Raw genomic sequence first — 24,737 nt, 5'->3', positions numbered from 1 at the left:
CAGCAGCGGGTCACAGGTGTGGTATGAAACAGGTTGTAGATTGGGTAAACCTCGAGTGGATGAATTAGATCCTTCGTATAGGGAATATGATATGATGTGATATGTATGATATGATTTGATATAACGATATACGATATATGATATGGTATGAGATATGATATGATATATGATATGATATGATATGATATGATATGATATGATATGATATGATATGATATAATAATATATGATATATGATATGATATGATAAGCTTATGATATAATATATGATGATATGATATGATATATGAGATATGATATGATATGATGTGATATGATATGATATGATATGCTATGCTATGCTATGATATGATATGATATGATATGATATGATATGATATGATATGATATGATATGATATGATATGATATGATATGATATGATATGATATGATATGATATGATATGATATGATATGGTATGATATGATATGATATGTGACATATGAACCCATCATATACTCGGAATACAGACTTAGACTTAGTGTAAGCTCTTATGTACACGTACGCCTACACTCTCACTTTATGGATATGTCATAGCACTAACCGGCGTGACTGCTATGATCATTCTATTAATTGGTAAAAACGTATATCTTAGTGAACGTTAAATTTTATTGACTGGCGAGAGAGTCGACAGGTAGAAACTAATAGTGATAATAATCAGCACTACACAATTGTTTCGATTTGCCTAGTTATTTTGTAAAACGAATTTCATTTAAATAAAAAAAAAACTTTCAACTTGAGACAAAGTGAATGATAACTGCATAATATTTAACAAGTCTTTGTCGACGCTCTTCGTGGAACCCTTTCTTGTGGCCTCATGTTGCCATGTTACTTCTTTCCAATCACAATATTCAAACCCAATTATGTACTCATATGTAGTTAACACGACTGTCATTTATCCAGAAGTGCGTCAGCTGCGAAATTGTCAACAGGTCGTGACGAGTGCGCGAGTGTTACAGCTTGGTGACGGACACCATAACGGGATGTGGTTTAGCGCCCTCATGAGGCAAGACCTATGGATCCATGAGAACTTCACCGTTTACTGAAAGTGAAATGAACGAGCCCTGACCTCGTTTCAAGGTTTATTCACAAGTCCGTCACTACCGAATTGACGATCAACAACGAAGGTTCTATGTTCCCAGGCTTATGAGATAAGTAGAAGTCACTCGACCCATTCACGATTTTCAGATAAATCACACCGTACCCATTCAAGTTTGTTGTTCATCGCAGCCGTTTGCCATAACACGTAACCATTTACCACACAGCACCACTATGCCAGGTGAGAGTCCTCAGGGTGTACCGTACTCGGAACTTCCACACTTCGTCAACAAGGACGGGCTATATATCTATACAAAATGTTGGGAACTACCAGACTGTGCTACACCAAAGTAAGTGAGAACTGTAGTATATAATCACATAGGGGCGAACGTGTTCCCCGAGTGCTCACAAAGTGACAAATAACCGAATGAACGTACGGTACAGACCGTAAGCCCAGGTTCTGCAATGATTAACATGTATGTAGTAAGTGCATTTGGTGATCAAACCATGGAACTTATATGTTGACATGCATCTAGTCAGTTTCATGTAAATTTTAGACCATGTAAGAAATCATCACCAAAGTTCGCGGTTTAGTTCTAGTAAAAGTATTGACAGCAATTAATTGCAAACATTCGTACAACAAGTTCAAATAAGATTTCTAGCATACAATGATACAGTACATGTACATTCCAGCAAATACGTAAATTTTGATGCAACTGTATATAATAAGTAGAAATTACGTCAAACTTGTCATTTTATGATTATAAAAAATAAAATAAGTACAAAGGAGTGTCATTTCAAAAAGGAATATGTTGTTTATATTGTACATGATTCTCACATGTCTTGAGCATATATTACTATTATTAGATAGTTGTCCGTGTATATTTTATGCTGCTTTTCTTATTAGTGTAGTAGTGGTATAAAAATACCCTTGGCTTCAGTCCAGTGCACCTTCACCTATTCAGTACTGCAAATAATAGTAAGTACATTTGAACAATCAATATTGTCCTTCAACGTTCAAGGTCATGTCAACTGACTGTCTAAATCTGTTCATATCATTTTTCTAAACCTTGAACACACAATATGTTATTGTTGTAGACCTGCTCTTGGCCTTTAAGTTCAATAACAAGACATTCTGTTACTATGGTATATTAAACATTATCAAAGAGTAAACCATATATCTATCTATCACAGAGACCAGTGACCATGGCCCCACTGTATGTCATGCATTTCAGTATGGTGTGAGTAATGCATTGCACTTTTGGAAATATATTGAACTCATTATTGTACCTTCTGTCAGTTTCTGGGGGTGGGGTGGGGTGTTAGTGGATTCTTAACGGTACAACAAACACTCTGACACCCCCCATAAAAAATATTTTTAAAAGACCCCCACACCATCACTCAATCTAATTTGGAAATAATGCACATACAAAAATGTATTCTGCTCTATCATGTCACTAATATAATATCCCATGTCACTAATATTTTAACACAACTGAATGAATAAATTTAAAAAAATGCCCCAGCAGTGTTTATAAATAAAATTAAAATAGAATTAAAATATTAATAACATTTCACATACAAAGTAGAATCACACTTACCTCCACAGCTAGTAGAGAATAATCATATTTAAATTTTTCTTTTGATATATTACATTTTGTAAACATCTAGTGAAATAGTTGAAGTGTCAATAAATATCAGTTTGCCCTTAACTAGTCAGGACTACCCAGCAGCAATGGCATGTGGAATGATTTTGTATTTACATGATTTCAAATGTATGTAGGGTTATTCTGTCCAAGTTTAAGGCTTATCAAGGGTGTTTCCCCACCCAAATTATGGCGCATTTTAGTACAAAGAATCTAAGAGAGGTGTAACCAAATTTCTTACCTCCCTATGAACAAGGTGATCAAATCCTGGACATGGATTGTCAGAATGTTAGGTTCAACTAATTTAATTTGGTACAACACTATACAGGCTGCAGTCCACTGTTGATTTACTGAGTAGTACTGATGAGTTTTTATACTATTTGCATTGATTTACAACCCAATTGGTCTCAAAGTCCAACCTATTAGCCAGCAGGAATAGTTAACATATTTGATGTAATTAAACTGGTTAGACTACAAAGTTTAAATACACCCCTGTGACAGTGTGTATAGTCTAGTTCCTATACATTATATTTACCATTTACACCTCCATCACTCTTGTGTTATAATTAAACCATGTTGGCCTCCAGGCTACCGTGTGTGTGTGTACTGATGTTCTGATAAAATAAGAAAAAAAAGAAAGAGAACTAACGCACATTATACCATGCTTGAGCCAATTTTAACAAAAAATATGGAATATATACTCTGGCCGTTCTACATCAAGACAACGCACATCTGTGTCACAACAACGCATGTCTACATCGCTGGTTCTGCTTTGTTCGAAATATGAGTCAAAATGTTCAAAATTGACATTAATTTCCGATGTTTCTTTGATATTACTGACGCTGGTATACATGTAATTACGTAACGTTATTCTCCACTTCATTCAGATGGACAATACTCGTGACCTAAGGGTTGTCACCACAGGCACTCGAATCAATGTGTATGATTTTTAAAAAATAATGTATAGTTAATAAGAGAAGGTACAAAGGTATTCGACATTTGAACTGCAGACCCTCATTAGCATACACTTGTGGCTTCTGATTGGACGATAGCGCAGCCGGCCGTACGATTTGAAATCGAAATAGATACCATTTTTAGTGCAAAGTATGTAGCGATTGCAACAACATATTACTATTTAGTACCTTTTAGCTATTCATTAGCTAGAATTATTACTTTATATAACATATTTTGTGATGAAATGTCGTAATCCAGGATGTCCAGTGTTATGCTAATGAGGGTGCAATCGGGGTCAACAGTTCAAATGTCGAGTACCTTCGTACCTTCTCTTATTCAGGATACATTTTTCCCCCCAAATCATACAGATTGATTCAAGTGCCTGTGAAAGTGGCCATATGGATGAGGATTGAGTATTTATTGTAGATTTTTAATTTATAAAACAATTTTATCACGGTGTCCTACTTGAAAAATCACTATGAAACAATATTGTCCAAGTCTGTATTTGTATCTCAATACATTACATTGTACATTACAAAAAAAAACTAATTTAAAAAAAAAATGTGTAAAAAGTTTGTTATTTTACATACAATAACAAACATGTTAGACATTTATTAGGATTTTGCAATTTATTTACAAGTTGAGTTACAACCAAGGACTTTAATACTAATAGCATATGTTGTTTCGCTTTGATTTTTTCAAGTAGGAAGCCATGATAAAAATGTTTAAATAAATTAAAAAATCCCAAAATAAATACCCAATCATCGTCCCTATGGACACTTTAAGACTTAATGCAAAATCAAGTAAGACCACAAAGTAATGATCATATTTAAAATCACAAAAGAAGAAATATTTTGAATTTTAAAATACTTTGAGAATCTGCCTATAGCTAGCAATGACAGTGTTATCCTGAACAATAATGCAATTAGCATGGGACTCTCATCATCAACCCACATACAACTGCCGACATCAGACCATGGATGAAAGGAACCTGTTAAACAGGGAAAGTAAACAACTGAATTGGATTAATAACACTTGGCCCAGCATGTTGGAAATACAGAGAGACTTGTATTTCATCCTATCATTTGATAAGAACAGTTTTATAGCATCTTTACATAATAGTTCACATTCACAAACAAATTAAGACGTGTTCTCCCCCCCCCCCCCCCCCCCCCCCCAGTTTATTCATGCACATACAAAGAGGCCACAAAACTGTTCATATCAAACCATGGTATGTTATACAAGTCTTAGCTTTACGAACATGCTTAGCCAATTGTTATTAATCAAATTCATTTCTTTTGCTTTCCCTGTTTGTAACAGGTTATGTTTGTTCCCGGTCCGATGTCGACAGTTGTACATTCACTTATTTATAATTTCAAGATTGTCAAAATATGCCGATGCTGCACATTGCTGGTGGTTATTTTCGTGGGTGGGGGGGGGGGGAGGGGAAATAATGGAATATGTCTAGTGAAAATAGACATCTATGTTGTAAACTTGTAATCCATCAAATGTGTATGCTTTCATGTACAATGTAATACAATGCCTTTCTCATTAAAACTTGATGAATTCCTTCTTCAAGTAATAGAATTTTTTTCACAACAAATAAATACAATCATGATGATAACTATTGCTTTGGAAGACATGTACCTGTATGATTCATTGGATATTACTAGTCAAATAGGCATGTTATTAATTTATGATTGATGTTCAATGAAAGTGAAAGAAATCTATAAATGCAATCTCCTATTCCCTCAAATCCCATTTCGAGTCTATTCCAGCAAATGGGTTGCCCTGATGGTGACCTCACTCAGTGTGGAGAGTGTCATTACTTTAGACGAGTTGTCATGTAGTTACTGTTACAGAAAACATGATGTGGGAGTTGCATACTTCTATTGCTAGGTATATTTAGTCAAGTGCTTGTGGTGTTCTCAGCAGCCATGATATTCTACAAACATAATAGTAAATACGTGTGGGTGTTTTTCTATGATCTCTCTCTCCACCATACATGTACATGTACAAAGTCAAATTGCTTTCTTTAGCACAACATTCTGTTCTTACCACTGACAGCACTTATATTATTAATGCTATTGGAGTGTTGACATATAAACGTGATGATGTTATCATGTTCCACATGACTTACTTTTACTAAAGTCTAGAGGTTGAGTTTGTGGTAAACTGAACAAAGGAACCAATTACAACTGCCTGTCAGTGTATGACACATTGCACTTTAACCCATTCCCCAGCGATGGATTTTATTAGATTTGCTAGATTGTCTATTTGACTGTACTGGGAGAGAGAGAGATTGCAGCAAACAAGCCCACACATGTAAATTGTTTGTAGACTAAAGTGCAGTAGAAAACATTGAAAACAGGAGTGAATATACTGTACTGTATACTTCAATATTGACACTCAAACTCAATGCCATGGCATTCTGTTAGTATTATCTTAAAAAAGGTAATTTAAAAAAAAAAATAGAGCAGTGCTTAGGTGATTTCTTGTACATCATCGAATGCCAGCATGCTCATTTGCATACACATAATTAATAATGTTATCAATTTTACACATACAACTTTGATACAACTGTGTGTACACATCAATGCAAGTAATCACTAATGCATACATATTTACTAATACCTACTCCTGCTAAATACCGATACAAGGTTCTTGTAGTTGGTACTGTCTATTTTATGTACCAAAGATTACGTGCAATGGTGCATGCGCATACTAGTGGTATCTGCACTTCATTGCTGTACCAAAAACATTATTGCATACCTGCATGTAAACGATATGTAAATATGGACACAGTTGTTCATTCTGCATGAAAGCGCTTGATCACGTAGTGTCATTTTTATGGAAATTTGTTGTTTCTGATAAACATACAGAAACCGGTGTGGCATGAGTGCCAGTGTGGATGGGTACTCAGGGATATTTGCACTCATGTTGCAGTGTTTTCTGCTGCACTTTCAGTCACCATGCTCGTGAAAGTACTGCCACAGAGAGCACTGCAAGCACTCGTGCAAATACAAATGTACCCCAATTAAGTACATCACACTTACACTCACACGTCATTAGGTTAGCTGTCATATTACTGATTACTGACTACCACTTTACCACTAAGTGACTTTTTCTTTTTCGCTTACACAGAGAAAGCATTTTCGAGGACAGAGAATTACAAAAGAAATTTGTGTGTGTGTGTGACCTCAAATCGAGAAAGGCATCTGCATATAGGTGAAATTTACCTTGAGTAACCATTTCATAAGAAAACGAAATGCAGCAATGATTACAGCATGTATATAAAACGTGTGAAAAAACCCCAAATTAATTTAGTTTGATCCCCTAACATGCATTACATGTAGGTGTCTCCCATGGTATCAAGTAAAGAGAGATCTTGAGATTTGATGCCACAGATACATGAAGCACTAGACTAACCATGCACATACTTAAGCAGATTGCACCTTGTTTTGTTTTGTTAGATTCATCCATACAATGTATTTACTCGTCTGAAAACAAGCCAAAGCTAAAGTTTAATTGCATTTTCTGTTCCTTGAACTTTACTAATTCTTTTGAAAAACTTTTGAATTCAAGTAGCAGAGATTTATGGCAATTGAAAGTCCTTGTATTATGAATGGTGTTGTATTAGGCCCGACGAAACAAAAACAAAATCTGGTCCTGTTTATTAAACCGTGCCTAGTTTTTCACTGTCAACCTGAAATTTTTGGAATTGATTGAAAAAAAAAGTTTCTCAATGATGATGTGAAATAAAATTCTTATAAAAAAATGCAACAAATGAAGATATCATAAACCAAAAATAAAAAAATAAAAAATTCAATGCCTGGGTTTTTTTAAGGGTAAGTAATGGAAAACTCACAATTTAATCAGTATGGTGTTTCATGGCTTTTACTAGAAGTATGATTGAGGGATTATATACATGTATTAGTTTCATCAAAGCATGCCAGTCACTTTTTAATTTGTTATTTTCCAAAATAGAGGACTTGTAATGGTTTTACATGGAGCCGGAGAACACTGTGAGAGATATGACGATGTAGCAGAACCATTAGTCGGTGGTGGTATGCTGGTCTTTGCTCATGATCATGGTATGTAATTGCTGTTATAGATACATGTATGTACACTAACTACATGTATTGTATGACACAAATGGTATCAAATTTTCGAGAACAAATGTTCAGAATGTTCATGAACACCGTATACATACTTACTACCCTGGTAATGGAAATTTCTACTCACAGAGTCAAACAATTTCTTGGACACAAACCCCCAAATTTTTTATTGTCGGCATCATCAGGGGTGTACTATGTCAGCAAGATGTCTGCAAAAATGTGGGATTTTGCTTCCAAGAAATTTTCAGTAGTAGATATCAAATTAGTTTAGTGACAGAGTGGCATTTTGCCATCATGTAGTGCAAGGCAAGTGATAATTATTTGCATGGGTGTTAGTGGGATTACAGTGAAAGTTTCTATGGTAGAGAAAGACAAACTATTGTCATAAATAATAAATTTAAAGACAACATTTCGTCTGATTCTGAACAGGAAAACTGAAAAAGAAAATATACACAATGAAATACAGCTTAGTAATGAAAATTCTACTCACAGAGTCAAAATATTTACTGGAAGGGAATCCCAAATGTTTGCCAACAGCCAAGAAATATTTTGACTCTTTGAGTAGAAATTACATTACTAAGTATGAACCCAGAGGCCATGAATATTCATTCTCAAAATATAGCTTGGTCATATACTGTATATGCAGCTGGCATGGTTTTTGAAAAAGGAATGTTTGTGTATGCTATTTAATATTTTTATTGCACACAGCTGGCATTTTTAATAATACAGTCACGTACATTGCCATCTGTGAGTATATGAATTCCATATCTCATGTCAACTTTGTAAATAAAGTATTTATTGATGTTGTGTTTTTTATGCTGCAGGCCAATATAAGCTGTTGACAATATATGTTTTAAATGGTACTTATTTTTGAATCCTAAACCTTCTATTCTTATAAAATGATTGCAATATTACAATAATTGCATCTCATATTTTTGCATCCAAATTTGCAATATTTTGTGATTCAGTAATCCTGTATTTCTCATCTCCACAGTTGGTCATGGTCAAAGCCAAGGAATAAGAATGGATATCAAAGACTTCAATATTTATATCCGTGATTCTTTGCAACACTTAGACATAATGATTGAGAAGTACCCCGGTTTACCTGTCTTCCTCATTGGTCATTCCATGGTGAGTTCATTTGCATACTGATTATGATTGAATAGATTGCTGTACAGTACACAGCAACTCATTTGCATATGGATGATGGTTGGTCAGTTTGAGATAATCAATATGCAGATCATATAGGTCATGTGCAGAATGCTTTTAAGTTTTAGCCACATGCCTTCCTGACTAAAAAAAAAGTTGAAATTAGAAACATCTACATGTGTAAGTTCCTATATTTATTGAAATATTTGTAGATTAATGTTTTCAGAAATTCTGTAACCAGATTGGATTATATCTAAAAGATAAAAAAAATTGATGAAGTTCATCAGTAAGGAATCGCAAAAGAAGAAGATGCTACACAAAATGCTTTAACTAGGACAACTAAATATGAAGTACATGTATGTGCAATAAAAAGCGCTTCTTGACTGACTCAAGTACAATGTACATGTAGTTACAACAAGCTCTTACATGTCATTCTGTGAAATAGAAAAAAAAATCAAAGGCAATTCAAGTCCGTGTTGCCATAGCAATTAATCCAAAAGATGTTGCAGACTTTCACCTTAAGATGACCTTCAGGTTGGTAACATTGTTTGCATCAATTGATCTCCAAGAGTGTGGTGACTGATTGAAAAGAATGTAACGATGGCAGACTCACAGTAGTGCAATGGCTGTTTTCAACCAATATATTAAATTAATTGTTTCTATGTTCTTGGCATTTCCTCAATTTGTTTTGTTTCTTGAATATCAGGGAAAACTTTGTGACATAGGAAGGGCTGGAGTTTCACCTAATCCTTTAAGCAAATTAATAGAAAATTACTGTACATGATGTTCCTTTCATCAAAAGTACATGTATTTCAGGCAGATGTACAATATTGGGAAGTATCCCTCACACAAGCCAAGTTAAACATGTTTGAACAAACAATATGGGATTTATTGGTGGTTCTACATCATGACAACATGCGCGTGCACCATTTGTTGTACGGTGCCCAAAATAGAAGTCAAAACATTCAAAATTACCATTATTCTTTCCCATTTTTCATATTATATTGAGCATAAATTATGCTCAATATTATTATGCTCAATATGGAATTTATTATAAAATTCATTATAAAATTACAGTGGTGCTGGAGAAGATCGTTAGATTTATGCCTCATACATCAGTTCACAGCTCTTCTCAATCTGATTGATGTGGTTAAAGCAGCTAGATGTCTTTATTTGCATTGATCCGGTACAGCTAGCCACTTTCACCGCATTAGATTTTAATTTAAGAGGAGCTGTGATAGAGTGACTCTTATATTTTCACATTGGAAAGTTAGTCGATGAGATTTTAGACTCAAAGGAGTACATTTTTACTTACATTGTATGAACAAATCATCAGTGCCGTTCTAAATCTATGCAAATAACCATGTATCTCACAGCGACATGTCTTCAGCATAGCAGTAATGACACTTAAGTTTAGTGATAGGATCAAATTATAGTTTTTATACCGTGAATTCTGTTTGATATCTAGGTTTCATTCCTCACTATTTTTCATCATTCAACTGAGGAAAATTCAATTTACATAAGAGGCTAGACCACAAGTGTTGAAAATGAGTCGTGTCAAGCACTGTATGTCACGAGTATTTTCCATATGAATGAAAAAACGGATCTCTACAAACTTAATTTATGGAGGAAAAGGGGGAAAATAATGGTGAATTAAAATGTTCTGACTCATATTTGGAGATCTACAAATTCAATTATGTTGATGTGTATGTTGTCATGACAGAGTAGTCAGGGAAAAATCACATTTTCTGTTCAAACATATGACTTGACTGGTGCATGCAGATAAAATGTTATTAATATCTCTCTGATCTAGGCTGCAAATTGAACGATTTCATTTTCTTAATTGATTTAGTCTGACATTTAAATTGGAATTCATTCTAATAATTGTACATGTAATAGTCACTGTCATGTAATAGCCATACTTACTGATTCAAGAAAAGTGACCTACATAGTACATGACTGTACAGTTTTATTTTGATTGTCAGTTCCGGAAATAAATGATACTGTTGAGACACTAAAAGGGTAACGTAATTTCCAATCTGCAGTAATATGATAAATGCATCTCAGTGTGTTCACATGCAACGGTGTTTAAGAATAAGACGATACGATGAATGGATATATACAATGTATGTGCTCACATGTTCACATGTTCTAATGTGTTCAAGTTTTAAAATTGTATTGTAAATGCATTACATCGTATATGGCAAATACATTGATGTATTCACGTGTATATTATTATTATATGATGAATGTTTTGATTTGTTCACTGTTTAACTTGTATGGTGAATGCATACATGTAATGTGTTTAACATTATACAGTAAATGCATCAATGTGTTCAAATGTTTAACACTACAGCGAACGCATCACATGTAAGACATAACGAATGCATCGATGTGTTCACATGTTTATTATTATATGACAAATGTTTTGATTTGTTCACTATTAAAACATGACATCAATGTGTTCAAATGTTTAACACTACAGCGAACACATCACATGTAAAACTTACCGAATGCATTGATATGTTCATGTGTTTATTATTACATGTATATGATAAATTTGTTGACTTGATCACATGTTTAACATATTATACTACAGTCACAAGAATGCATTAATTATTTACATTTACATTTAACATATGGTGAAATTGCATCGCATATTTAACATTATATATGTATGGCAAATGTATTGCTATGTTAGTACAGTATTTAATATTTGATGGCAAATGTGTTAACACATGAGATGCTTAACATTAAATGATGTATGCATTGATATGTTCACATACATGTATATGTTTAACATAACAATGAATGCATTGATGTGTTCACTGACATTTACATGATTGTAGATGTACAATGAATGCTTCAATGTGTTCATGTTGCACTCCTCACACTGAACAACAAGACGGCGACTAAGCAACATTCACATGTCAAACACAGTACACAATACATTGCGAATGCATCGATGTATTCACGTTAGACTTTACAAAGTAATGCATCGATGTATTCACATGATATAGTAAATGCATCGATGTGTTTCCCATGTTACACAGTACATTGTAAATGCTTCGATGTGTTCATACATTGTATGTTATATAAGACTTTACAAAGTAGATATATCGATGTGTTTCACATGTTCAACATTTATACAGTCATGTACTGTTAAATTGGTACAAGCTGCTAAGTTTATCAATCGTTTTCCCTCGGATGAAATTACTTATACACAGAACCCTGATTAAACTAGTCTACTATTAACATTACATGGCATACAAATCATCTTTCTGGCACAGTTATTTACTGGCACCAAATAGGGAAGTTTTGATAAATATGCAGCAAAAAATTACTTTAAATTCATAAAACAAACCACATAAAGTCAGCTTGTGCATCTGTCATGCATCAATGTAAACAAAAGATTTTTAAAAATACATCGATGTACGTGTATTCACATGCATAATATTTTTTTACAATTAACACATATAAGTGGTCACATGTCTACAGATTTCAATTGATACGACACACTTAAAATGCCATTAATCTGCATGCAGTTGGACTGACTGAACATGCACAGACATTACTTTGATTGATGTAGTGAATGACATCAATTGGAACCCACTTTCAGCAGTTATATGGATTATTTGATGGAAGTTCGATTCTTAGATGTTAGCGTATACTTTCATTTTGTGCCTTCAGCTTTTATATTTTGTCATTTTATTATGCTTGAATGTGCTTGTTATAATAAGAGTAAATAATAAGCTATATTTAATAACATTAATACAGACACAGTTAAACATACAGAGATGGAGGTAATTGATATTGACTTAAAATAAAATTTTTAAAAAATTACCGAGTTTTTATAAATGATAAAGTATTCAAGTACTAGTACATGTATGTGTATACCTTGATCAGTTACCTTGAAACCCCCCCCCCCCCATTATCATTATCCCCCACATTGTGCCATTGCACAGCCCCCAAAACCTCAAAACAGCTTTGTTAAATGGTTAGATTTCAATGATTATCTGTTATTTAATATAAGGTGTGCTTCTCCAAATATTTGCAATTAGCTTACATATGTTATTCAAGCTCTAACAAATTAATGTACCAGCAACATTGTCTCTTGGGAGTTTTGTAAATGTCAAGTTGTAATAATTGTGTAACTCTATCTAATTTAAATTAACCTGGACGATTTAGTACAAAATTCTCTAGTACATACATATATATGAATTTATCTTTTTTTTCCATATACTAAAATGCAAATCTTGTTACCTAAAATAGAATTTTACTCCCTTAGCATGACATAGAAATAACAATGGCTGCATTTTTTGGTTAATTTGTTCCCAGGCTACATGCACATATACAATGTACATTATTGTAGGCGTACGTGAGAATACACCAAACTTCTATTTTGAATTGATAGCATTATGTAAATTACTATTACCCCCGTACCAGTATCTAAAAGTTGGATAGATTAGAAAAATCTGATTGAAGAGAATGATAGCTTGATTCATTTTATAATAAGCTTTCATGTTTTGTCTGTCGTTTATTCATGTCATCGTTTGTATAAACCATGTCGGGTCATTTTTAGCACAACTGAACTGATAAGGTTCAATAGTGCTATAGGCATGGTCTGTCTGTCTGTGTGCGTGCACGCGTGCGCACGCATGTGTGTCTGTCTGTGTGTGTGTGTGTGTGTGGAGACAACTTAAACTCAAAAAACACTGGACTGATTGCCTTAGTATTTGGTGGCGACATTACTTGTGCTGTCTAGTTCTAGTAGTTGGGAAATTGTTTGAAAAATATATGCCAATTTGCCTAACAACAAGACCACACAATCATTTTAGAAAATTAAAGTTTTAATACTCTCAACAGTTGTGCCACAATGCCATTGGCACTTTTATTTGATATGGTTTAAATCATATTGATTAGCTTACATTATACATTCCTACTACATAATGTATCTGGTATAGCGATAAGACAAAGTAGACTCTACCAGAATGAATGTTCATAGACTCGTGGCTCATAGTACCAACTGAAAATGTCTATGCACACAGTCAAAAAAAAAGCAATTTGCAAATTGTCACCAATGTCTCATACACCCCTGCTGATACTGACAAGATGTCAGCGAACCTTTGGGATTCACTTCCACAAAATTCTCTAGTAGACAAGCATTATCGTAACATAGATGTGTGTTGTTGTGATGTAGAACAACCAGAGTGTATTCCCACATTTTTTGTTGAACCTGGCTCATGCTTGGTATAATAATATATATTATTCCCCAATGTTGTTCTTTGTTCAGGTGAGGAAAATGTGAGAAATGAATAAGCCATCACTTTAGATTATTTTCTGGCCAACAACATGTTTTTTTTTTTCACTTTCACTGTTTCAGACTGATCATTTCAGGCCTAGCCTAATCCCATAAAGACCAATGGATTTATGATGATTAAATCTATATTAGCTATGGATCGCAATACATGTATAAAAGGACAACTGTGCCAGCCACAGGGTATATTTCTAAGTAAAATTGAACAGCCTGGAATCCATGGCAATTATCGACAGGACATTTGTAATATACAAAAGGTCAGCCTGGAAAATATAGTAACTGCAGGACATTGCACAATATACAATGTAATAGACCAGCGCAGAATACATGCTGACTACAGGGCATTTCTTCTACATAGAACAGGAGAGTACAATATGTACACCAGACATTTCATTTTGTCTAAGTTATCATAGGGTGCACAACTCTGATTCCAAGCAATGACTCAGATTCATTGAGATATATTTTGTTTTGTCTATTTCAGGGTGGTCTAATCGCTTTATTGGCAGCATTAGAAAGACCTGATCAATTTGCAGGAGTAGTGCTCATATCTCCTGCAGTTGTTGCCAATCCAGCAACTGCAACAGCATGTCTGGTAAGTCTTTAGCTTGAACTTCTGATGTATGATTTGTCTTTCAAGTCAGTGGATTACATGACAAGTCATTGATTTATTGATGTTACATGACTGATCTCATTGGTCCATTAATATCACATGACCACATTTGTTGTTGGTCCCCAAGGGGGGGGGGGGGGAGGCAATATTAGAATGGGCTCTGTCCATTTGTGCGTGCATCCGTCCATCCATCTGTCCATAATACATAATTTCTCAGATATGCAATATCCGATTTCTTTCAAACCTGGTACAAAGGTGACATGACATATGCACATCATAATTTTTTCTTTATGCAAATTTGACCATGTGGCGGCCATATTTGTAGTTGATAATCAATATTTACTGCATAACTCAAAACTGAATACATAGTCTTAGAGACTTGGTTCAAGACCTTTGGGGTCAAATATCAAAGTCAAGCCAATTCCTGCCTATCACAGACACATTGTACAATTTGTACAATTTCTTGTAAATGATGTTTACAAGTAATATTGAAATAAGAATTATACAGAAGCATTATCTTTGTTGCTCATATCACTATTTAGCAGCCAGACATGTATTTGTCAATCAATATTTACTGCATAACTCAAAAACTGTAATACATGTACCTAGCGACTCCATTCAAGTTTAATACTACCCCATATTATCAGATGCAAGCTATCTTTTGAGACCTTGGGCTTTTGACCTTGACCTTCAGGGTCAATTATCAAAATCAAGCCAATTCCTGCCTATCACAGCCTCATTGCAGTATTTATATATATTGTCAATTCTTTTAAATCATGCTTGTAGGTAATATGCCTTGACCTGGATCTTCAGATTCAATTACCTTTAAATTCAGCAATTTCCTGCATTATCTGCAGACACTTTGTAGTATTAATTGTTGCCACCAATTTCTTTTAAAATCATGTTTCCATTCAGTCACATAGAAGTAGCATATTTGAGGAGGACTTGTCTTCTACGAAGACTTGTTCTTGATGTCATGTGACCAATCTAATTGCTTTATTGATGTTACATGATCAAAATTCATAGACAGAGAATTAACATCTCATTTTCTATTTGATGATGGTATACACTATATGTAAACATGTACTTAGGCTGAAGGGCTGACAGGTTGTTTGAAAATTCAATTTGCTCTTTTAGAATCGATAAGTCATTGGAGAGAGGACTTGTATGAACAAATTAGGTCAATTGACGTGGAAACACTTAAATTACTTGTGAGTGTATCACTCAGTTGCTCTGTACTAATACTATTCACATCAAATACTTTACCTATAACCTTTAACATGAATTGGAAAAAAAGGATTTCTGGTTATCTAATTTGTTTTGAAGGTTTTTCCATTCATGCTCATTAGCACAATACTTGTATTGTGGGACGAAATAAAATTTGACAATTTTAATCAACCCAATCTGATTAAAATCTGATGCGGGGATACAACTCAATAATTGGGAGTGAGCACCCAGAACAACAAACCCGAAAACAAATGATAGTATATGAAGGTAAACTAATAAAGGTAAAAGCAATATTGAACCATATTCCCCCTTTAGATTTTAATCCGATGCCAGTGGCTGTATTTAGGAAACAAGAATTGTGTTGATAATATGTTGTGAAAAAGAAGATGTCTGAAAGTTTAGTGGGAAATGTTTTAAATTTGTTTAATGTCACTGGATACCATTACCTGAATGTTATTATAATAATATCAGTAAAGTTATGCAGCAATACAAGTTTTTACCTTCTGTAATAAAGGAGAATTTTTTTTTTATGTTGTCTGTATCTGTATTCTACGATGATTATTTTCTCAAAAACGGCAAGCTCAATTCAAAAAAGATTGGCACAAACAGTTGGGGGGGGGGGGGTGTAATGGCTAGAACTAATTTATTTAATTAGCATGCATAATTGCCATTTATAAGCAATGTTTGGTCAGTTGATCTAGTAGTAAACATCCTTATATATAGATGGAATAGCCACACTCACTATTATTAGCAAGGCTCCACACTCTCACTATTATAGTATTAGCTAGGCTCCACACTCTCACTATTAGCGATGTTCCAAACTCACTATTAGCGAGGCTCCACACTCTCACTATTAGCGAGGCTCGGTGCCATTCAAATCAAATCACAAATCAGGTTTTACCATGAACTGGAACATTCCTAGAGGGTACTTTTTTGAGACATGATTTCACTGATTTGTTAAAATCACAATGAAGATAATTAACCCCCACTCCCACTCCCACCCCATCAGGTTAAACTTTGATGTCAAAATTCACCATTTGTAATTGTAGTCATGGTTTTACTTCAGAAGCTCAGAAGAAGGTACTGACATTTAATTCTAGTATCTGCCCCAGTTTATCAGATATGACCTTTCTACTAGTGTCTTTATATTTGATCTTGACCCTGACTGGATCCTATTTGTTCCCATTTCATTGATAAGTCACATGGTTTAGTATAGGGGTGGGGTTGGTGGAACTTTGTCTTTTTGAAAGATTTGATCTGTCGGTGGCCGAATGGTTAAACCATGTGCCCCTTACCACTTCAGTCAGGGTTTGAACCCATGCAGAGTTTGATTAAATTTACCATGCTGTAAGTAAATAAGTATGAAGAGTGTCATTCAGTTTGACTCTACCGAACAGCGCAGGTTTTCCCCGGTTACTCTGATTACCTCCTGCATATTCAAACACCATGAGGGATTGCCCCCTCACTAGACTTCTTGGGAGACAAGTGTTTCTATCCAGTATAACTAAAGATTATTGTCAAATAAGTAAACTTATTGTTATTATATACTTGTCATCATCTTATTTCTGGTCAGGTGTTTCTAGCCAGGATGACAGCCTATGTCATGCCACAGTTTCAAATAGATAAGATCAAACCAGAATATGTTAGCAGGGACCCCAAAGAGGTGAGTGACGTGATATACATGTATTTTCGTGGACTTTCAGCGTTTAAAAAAACAACACCAGTTTGTCAGAGAAGTGACCATGAAAGGTTCAATACATTTTCAAAAATAGATTACTATGTTATGCAAATGTCAAAATTAAAGGACTGCCTGGAATAAGTTTCTTTTGATCAAAAATCCTGCCTCTAAATCAAGAGTTCTCAAGTGTTATTTGTGTATTCACATAAAATAGATTATAATATATTTCTGTGGGGAATATTGACTTTTAAGTTCAAGTTAGATCAGTAACCATGTCCACTATCATACACCTGTACATTAGACAATGTGGTTTGTAGCAAACATAATAGTTGGTAGGAATCACTTTTAAATTAATATATTCATGACATAATTTTTGAATGACTGTTTTCTTTTTTCTTTTTTAAATAAAGAAAAGGCTATTTTAAGATCGAAATTGCATCTTGAAATACATGTACTACCGTACATGTCTCTTGTGATATGTGGAGAGTAAACAATATATCGGTTCATTTAACAAACATTCTGTACAAACATGTACCCTAAAGCTCAAACTCATGCAAATGATACAACACTATGTGATTACTCATCAAGTTATTTAAGAAAAAGAACTATATAATCTTAACTTCACCATATTTCTGAGTTGACACCTTTGACATGATCTTGACAGTCATTTGACATCGGAATCCAATCAGATGTGACTAGTACTAACCACATGATGACTATGTAACGAATCATATTTCGGAGATTGTACATCACATGATACATTGATCACCAACCACTGCTTCCCTTTTTGAAATGTGTCTGTCGGACTATCAAGTATATTTTTCTCACAGGTGGAGTTGTATACAAATGATCCATTGGTTTACCATGGTGGTATGAAAGCTAGGTGGTCAGTGAGGACACTCGATGCTCTCTATGAACTTCAGCGCAAACTACCAATGATCAAGTTTCCGTTTTTGGTGCAGCAAGGAGACCAAGATAAATTGGTTGAACCATCTGGTGCACAACTATTGGTAGAAAAAGCACAGAGTACTGATAAACATCTACAGGTATGAGTGATTTATTTGATTAATTAGTCTGTAAGATAAAAATGTTGTGATATCAGATGTTGGATACTCAATCAGATACCACATACTTTTACTTCTATTGTAAGAGAAGCCCAATTTAGACGAAAAACAAAATATATCTTACAGATAAATGATAAAATATGTCATATGTCAAACGCCTACGTAGCACTACTGTAAAAAAAGTTGACCTCCACAACTTTTGGTTCAACTTTCCAAGAGAGTGCTGCATTCAGTGAGGGCCATATTGGATTTTTTCATAAAACCATAGTGTACAAATACAAATTTTAAAACTATTCGTCTTTGCCGAAATTTCTAGACCAATGGAACAGATTTTGACAAAGTATGTACAGGAATGCTGGCCACTGGTTGACATACAACTACTACATTTGTATATATAATACACATGTATATACACTGCACTAGCTTTTGATGGAATTGTATATAATTGTAATTTAATAGAATATACTTCAGAATTGTGCCAGCCTATTCTATTTATGAATTAATTACTATCAACACCCTGAAAGTTGTGTGTCACAGTATCTTCTTCAGAAAGTCGGTGAGCGTGTAACATAAACTATGTGATAAGGCAAACATGGCGCCACTGAAGGCAGCAATAGATTATGGGATATCGATGCATAGGAACTTGGTCCTGTGTATGAAAAAATTAAGTGTCAACTGTCAATTGTTAATTATTACATATACACCAGTGATTACTTGCACCTGTGTGTATGCATACAGTAGTGTTTGGGGTATTTGTAATTTAGTGCTTGCGATGTTTCTGCTGTACTTTGACCTGCTACACTCATGAAAGTACAAACACAGATAACACTGCAGGTCCTCATGCAAATACCCTAAGTACCCCAAACTTGCTGAGGCGTGTCATGGGGTTGTAATAATATGTATTGTTTCACATACTAAACGAATAATTACACTTATAATTTTTATACACCTGTATATAGAAAGACAAATATAGAGAATGGCCTTACGTGGTTGAAGTCTCAGTGTACGGAGATCCTCACCCTTCCACATCCCCCCTTCACTCTTACAAGCAAAGTATTTTGTTGCAAGGGTCTTAATAAATATTTACATGCCATTTGTGTTTATGTGAATAATTGAAACTTGAAATGTGAAACGTTTTCCTGTGACACTTTACTGATACACATTACATGTAGAAATTATACTGAAAAAGTTACATTATTGTAATTACATGTAGTATAAAAAACTGTAAATTTTACAGGGTGTTCGCCTACATATTGAAAACCTCAACAAATAGCTACTGAGATATTTCAATAATTATGATTCATGTGAATGTGGACATCTTGTCACTTCAAATCTCTGCCTGGAGTGAGACTTTGTAGTTGGCAAGTGAAGATTAAGCATATGATATAGCAAACATTTATCTTTGATTTCATACATTAATAATGTATGTGGTTTAAGATAGAATACACCTTTGAAGAGCAATTTCCCTGAAAATAAAAGTTCTTGAAATCTCTCGAAAGTTTGCCACATGACACCTTGTTCCTTTGTCTTTTTAAAATAATAAAATAATTTGGGGAATCATCATCTTATTTTCAAGGAAATCTGTAATTTCCTGTGAACACAACATTTATGGCCATTTCCAATTCTAAAATTTAGACATCATTTTGACTTATCTGTTTAAAGAATTTGTACCCAAGAGGTTTTTTTTATGAGTTTAATGTACAATAGATAGACTGGCACCAGTCTCTTGGGAGATTTTTTATGTCTCATAATCTTAAAATGTTTTGAATTTGTGAGTCATTTTAAAATTTCAGGAAGGTCAAAGTGGTCAACTATTTTTGGAATTTTTCTCGGGGTAACCTCCCAAGGGACTGGTGTATTAAAGTCACCAGCGCTCAGATGTTATCGACTGAAAGTTGTCAATAAAGAGTGAACAAAGAGAGAATGATAAGACAACTGCACAGATTTCTCTAGCAAATCAGATGAGTGGGTACTAAGACTAATTTGCATATATAGTAACCTTACCTTAGTAACAAATTCGAAACATTAAAACAAAAAACAAAAAAAATCCCCCAATGGACTGGTGCCAATCTATACAATACGTTGGAAGTTTTCTTGAACAAAAGTAGCAGCAAGATTTTTACTTCTGAGTTATGTAATGTCATAAATGTGTTCATTCTATTCTAGGTATATCCCGGACATTGGCATGCACTGCACAAGGAACCAAAAGAAGATGCCGCCATTGTAATCAGAGACCTTGTCGCATGGATTATGCAAAGAATGTCACAAAACCCTGTCAAAGCATCAGATGTCCACCTTAGAGAATAATCATGCAAATATGGATACATTTACAAAGTTTTGGGGAACTTGTCTGTTTACGACATTATACCGTAGAAAGCAAATCTTTCTAACCTTATTTGAATATTCGGTTGTTACTTATGACTTTGTTTCTATAACTATGTAATTACACCCTGTAGGGTCAGGTTTTAATGGCTTGGTTTCTGTAACTCTATGTAATTACACCCTACATGTAGGGTATCAGGCTTTAATGACTTGGTTTCTGTAACTCTATGTAATTCCACCCTATATATAGGGTATCAGGATTTAATGACTTGGTTTCTGTAACTCTATGTAATTCCACCCTATATATAGGGTATCAGGCTTTAATGACTTGGTTTCTGTAACTCTATGTAATTATACCCTATATATAGGGTATCAGGGTTTAATGACTTGGTTTCTGTAACTCTATGTAATTCCACCCTATATATAGGGTATCAGGCTTTAATGACTTGGTTTCTGTAACTCTATGTAATTATACCCTATATATAGGGTATCAGGCTTTAATGACTTGGTTTCTGTAACTCTATGTAATTATACCCTATATATAGGGTATCAGGCTTTAATGACTTGGTTTCTGTAATTCAATGTAATTATACCCTATATATAGGGTATCAGGCTTTAATGACTTGGTTTCTGTAACTCTATGTAATTATACCCTATATATAGGGTATCAGGCTTTAATGACTTGGTTTCTGTAATTCATTGTAATTATATATACCCTATATATAGGGTGTCAGGCATTAAAGGGCCATGTTTGATTAGGAAAATTACCATTTTGGTGAGAAGTTGTGTGGCAAAAAAGCTAAGTAGGAAAAAAGCAATTGGTTGCGACTAAAGCAAATGAACTTGTTTATTCCCTCAGGTTCCCCTGACAAGATAGTACTTTGTTAGATTACTCTCCATGTCTGAATTTGGATAACATCAAGTCCTCAGAGAGGCTACTACTTTTCACCTTTATGCAATGAGTTGTACGTGTTATACGTGTATTTAAATATCTTTTCAGCCACTTTCAAAGCTCGGATTGACTCTTCTATTTTTGCATTAGATATTTGAATATATTACGAAATCCGATTCAACTATTCTTAGTTGCACAAGGTTAAAGGGGGCACAAACTGAGTTCATTTGTTTTAAATAGGGGTTAATATGTGATGCATGTTTAAAATGTACTTGTGGTATTTCCAGTACTTACAAAGTCTGAAGCATTCTCGCCATTGGCAAAGCTCAATGCTGCATATTTAGGCATAGTATGTACTAGATTCAGTTCAGTCATTGATTTATGCGAGTAGTTTTTTCGCAAATTATTTTAAAGTAGAAGTGAAAAAAAGCAGCTTACGCCATTAAATTTACCTGAATGTATGTCCTTATAAGAGACTATAGAAATTCAATATACTTTGTCAGATTACAGTTGGAAAAAAAACCCCAGATAAATATGAGGTTACAGATTTTTTCAAACAATGTAATATTTTGTATCTTTTTCCAACCTCAATCTAACATCTCCCACACAGAAAAAAAGGTATTTGCTGTCTAAAGTAGTGGCAAATAAATTGTACATAACAAGGGATAAATTTGATACCGAGAATGATATAATCATATAATCCAACTTACTATTAAAGGTAGGAAATTTGTAAATGTAAAAAAAAAATGAAATATACAATAATCTTGTCTTCCTCTTCCCACAAGAATTTTTTTTTTTGCATGTTATGAATTATGTTCACCAGTTCACTTCAGACTTCAGGTAGTAGTGGTAGTAGTAGAAGTAGTAGTAGTAGTAGTAGATATACAAAATGTAAGATGTCACCACCACCACCACCCCATCCCCCACACACCCAACCCTCACTGAGTTAGAGGAGGTCCAATAGCGTACTAGGTAAACAAAACATTTCAATATTTCAAAGATAGATGGAAGACATGTAAACTTGGTTAAAAATTTTTTTTATCAAGTACTCTGATTTTCGTTGATATCAAGTTTTGAAGAAAAAATACTTCCATGTCAGCTAAAACGATATTTGTACATTATAGTAATGAATATTGCAGTTGAATTGTTTTATTGTCATATATTGAAGATTAATTGCTTCACATGCAATAAAACAGAACAACATATCAATTTATGAGTAAAAGTATAGCTGAAATCAGTTTTTGTACAAAGAAACCAACTTTGATACTAAGTGTGTAAGGTACTCCGTGACTGGGCATCCTCACACATCGGCCAACCCCTCTCAGAGGAGGAGGCCAGTGAGGGCTGAATAACTTGGCATATCTTACAGTCTACATTGATACATGCTCTTCCTGGTTTTAAGTTAAACATTGAGGTGAGTGATCAAGAGAGGTGATGAATATTCCAAAATCATATTTGCCATGAAATTGAAAATCCAAATTATGTGACAGTCTAAGAGTTTAAAAACACTTCTATCTACATGTATGTAAATGTTATGCTTTTATGCAATTTCTATTCTGGATGGTTTCTGTAAATACTTCAGTGATTCGGTTTTCACTGAAAACAACAGGTATTCATAATCTCTCTTTTCTTATGCACACAGACACACACATGCACACACATGTGCGCACACGCACGCACACACACACACACACACACACACATATATACAGAGGTATATAACAGGATAGCTTCTGGGCTAGTCATGTTTAAGAATTATTTTATTATTATATGATTGTTTCAAAACTAGAAAAGAAAAGACAGTAAAAAGAGCAAAAATTTAGTACATGTAAAAATGAATTATTGTACCAGGTAATCACTATCTGTGTACTTGTAGTATGTTGGCATATACATGGAGGTACTTATAAACACATTATATGGTAAAGCTGCATTGAAAATGTACAGGTTTTTTTTATTTCTACTGTACAAATGTACATGAAAATGACAAAAATTGGAGGAAAGAAAATAGCCTTTGGGAACTAGTTTTGAGTCTGTAAAATGCAAAAATTTAAATTTCTTATCACAGAAATCATTACTTAAAATTTGCGATGCTTTCAATTAATAATCATGATTTTTTTTGACAGTGTGGATTAGAAATGACAATTTTAAAGTCGCAAGGAAACTATGAAGTATTAATTTGTTTTATTTAAGGTCACAAATTTCAGCAATGAATAGTAATTTTCATCCAGAAAAATATTTGACCTTTATACCATCAGTGACATTGTTGTATTTCTCTGATTCAGCTGTAGAAACATCATTTTTTAAAAATTATTTTGTTGAACCTTAGAAATATACTGTTGGATGGGTTGGTTGGTCATTAGAAATACAGAAATAAAAAGTGCTGCCCTTAAAAGTAATTCCTCTATGTGCCCTCAAAAATAGCAGCTACTTCAAGGACGTAAAACAAATATGAGAATGTGTCTGCCATGTGACATGGCTGCAAGGTGTTATCTCCTCACACCTGTGCCTTGCACTGTGTACAAAGATGGCAGTAAATGTGACATATGGCCCATCTCTAGTGACTACAATGGTCGTTTGAAACTAAATTGACGACAGTTGATTTATAGTTAGAGGTAGTTGATGAAGATGAAGCCTTAAGGCATGTCAGCTCATCGCAATCGACAATCCACAGTGATGTCGTCG

At 34.1% G+C, this 24,737-nt stretch overlaps 1 protein-coding gene across 1 annotated transcript; it reads left to right on the top strand.

Moving 5' to 3' along the window:
* Positions 1-1,072: 1,072 nt before the first annotated feature.
* LOC144438627 (monoglyceride lipase-like) lies at positions 1,073-22,792 on the top strand. Its single transcript, XM_078127740.1, has 7 exons — positions 1,073-1,428; positions 7,666-7,772; positions 8,791-8,927; positions 14,744-14,854; positions 17,673-17,762; positions 18,608-18,823; positions 21,008-22,792. Exons 1-7 carry the CDS (start codon positions 1,313-1,315, stop codon positions 21,146-21,148), a joined length of 918 nt encoding a protein of 305 aa, XP_077983866.1. The 5' UTR covers positions 1,073-1,312; the 3' UTR covers positions 21,149-22,792.
* Positions 22,793-24,737: the final 1,945 nt, after the last annotated feature.

Source organism: Glandiceps talaboti, chromosome 1 (assembly GCF_964340395.1).
Source record: "Glandiceps talaboti chromosome 1, keGlaTala1.1, whole genome shotgun sequence".
NCBI lineage: Eukaryota > Metazoa > Hemichordata > Enteropneusta > Spengelidae > Glandiceps > Glandiceps talaboti.
This window is presented reverse-complemented; position numbering and strand designations above follow the sequence as displayed.

Coding starts and splice junctions, on each gene's coding strand:
- LOC144438627 (XM_078127740.1), top strand. CDS start 1,313: ATGCCAGGTGAGAGTCCTCAGGGTGTACCGTACTCGGAACTTCCACAC. Junction 8,928..14,743: donor TCCTCATTGGTCATTCCATG/GTGAGTTCATTT, acceptor TGTCTATTTCAG/GGTGGTCTAATCGCTTTATT. Junction 17,763..18,607: donor TTAGCAGGGACCCCAAAGAG/GTGAGTGACGTG, acceptor TTTTTCTCACAG/GTGGAGTTGTATACAAATGA.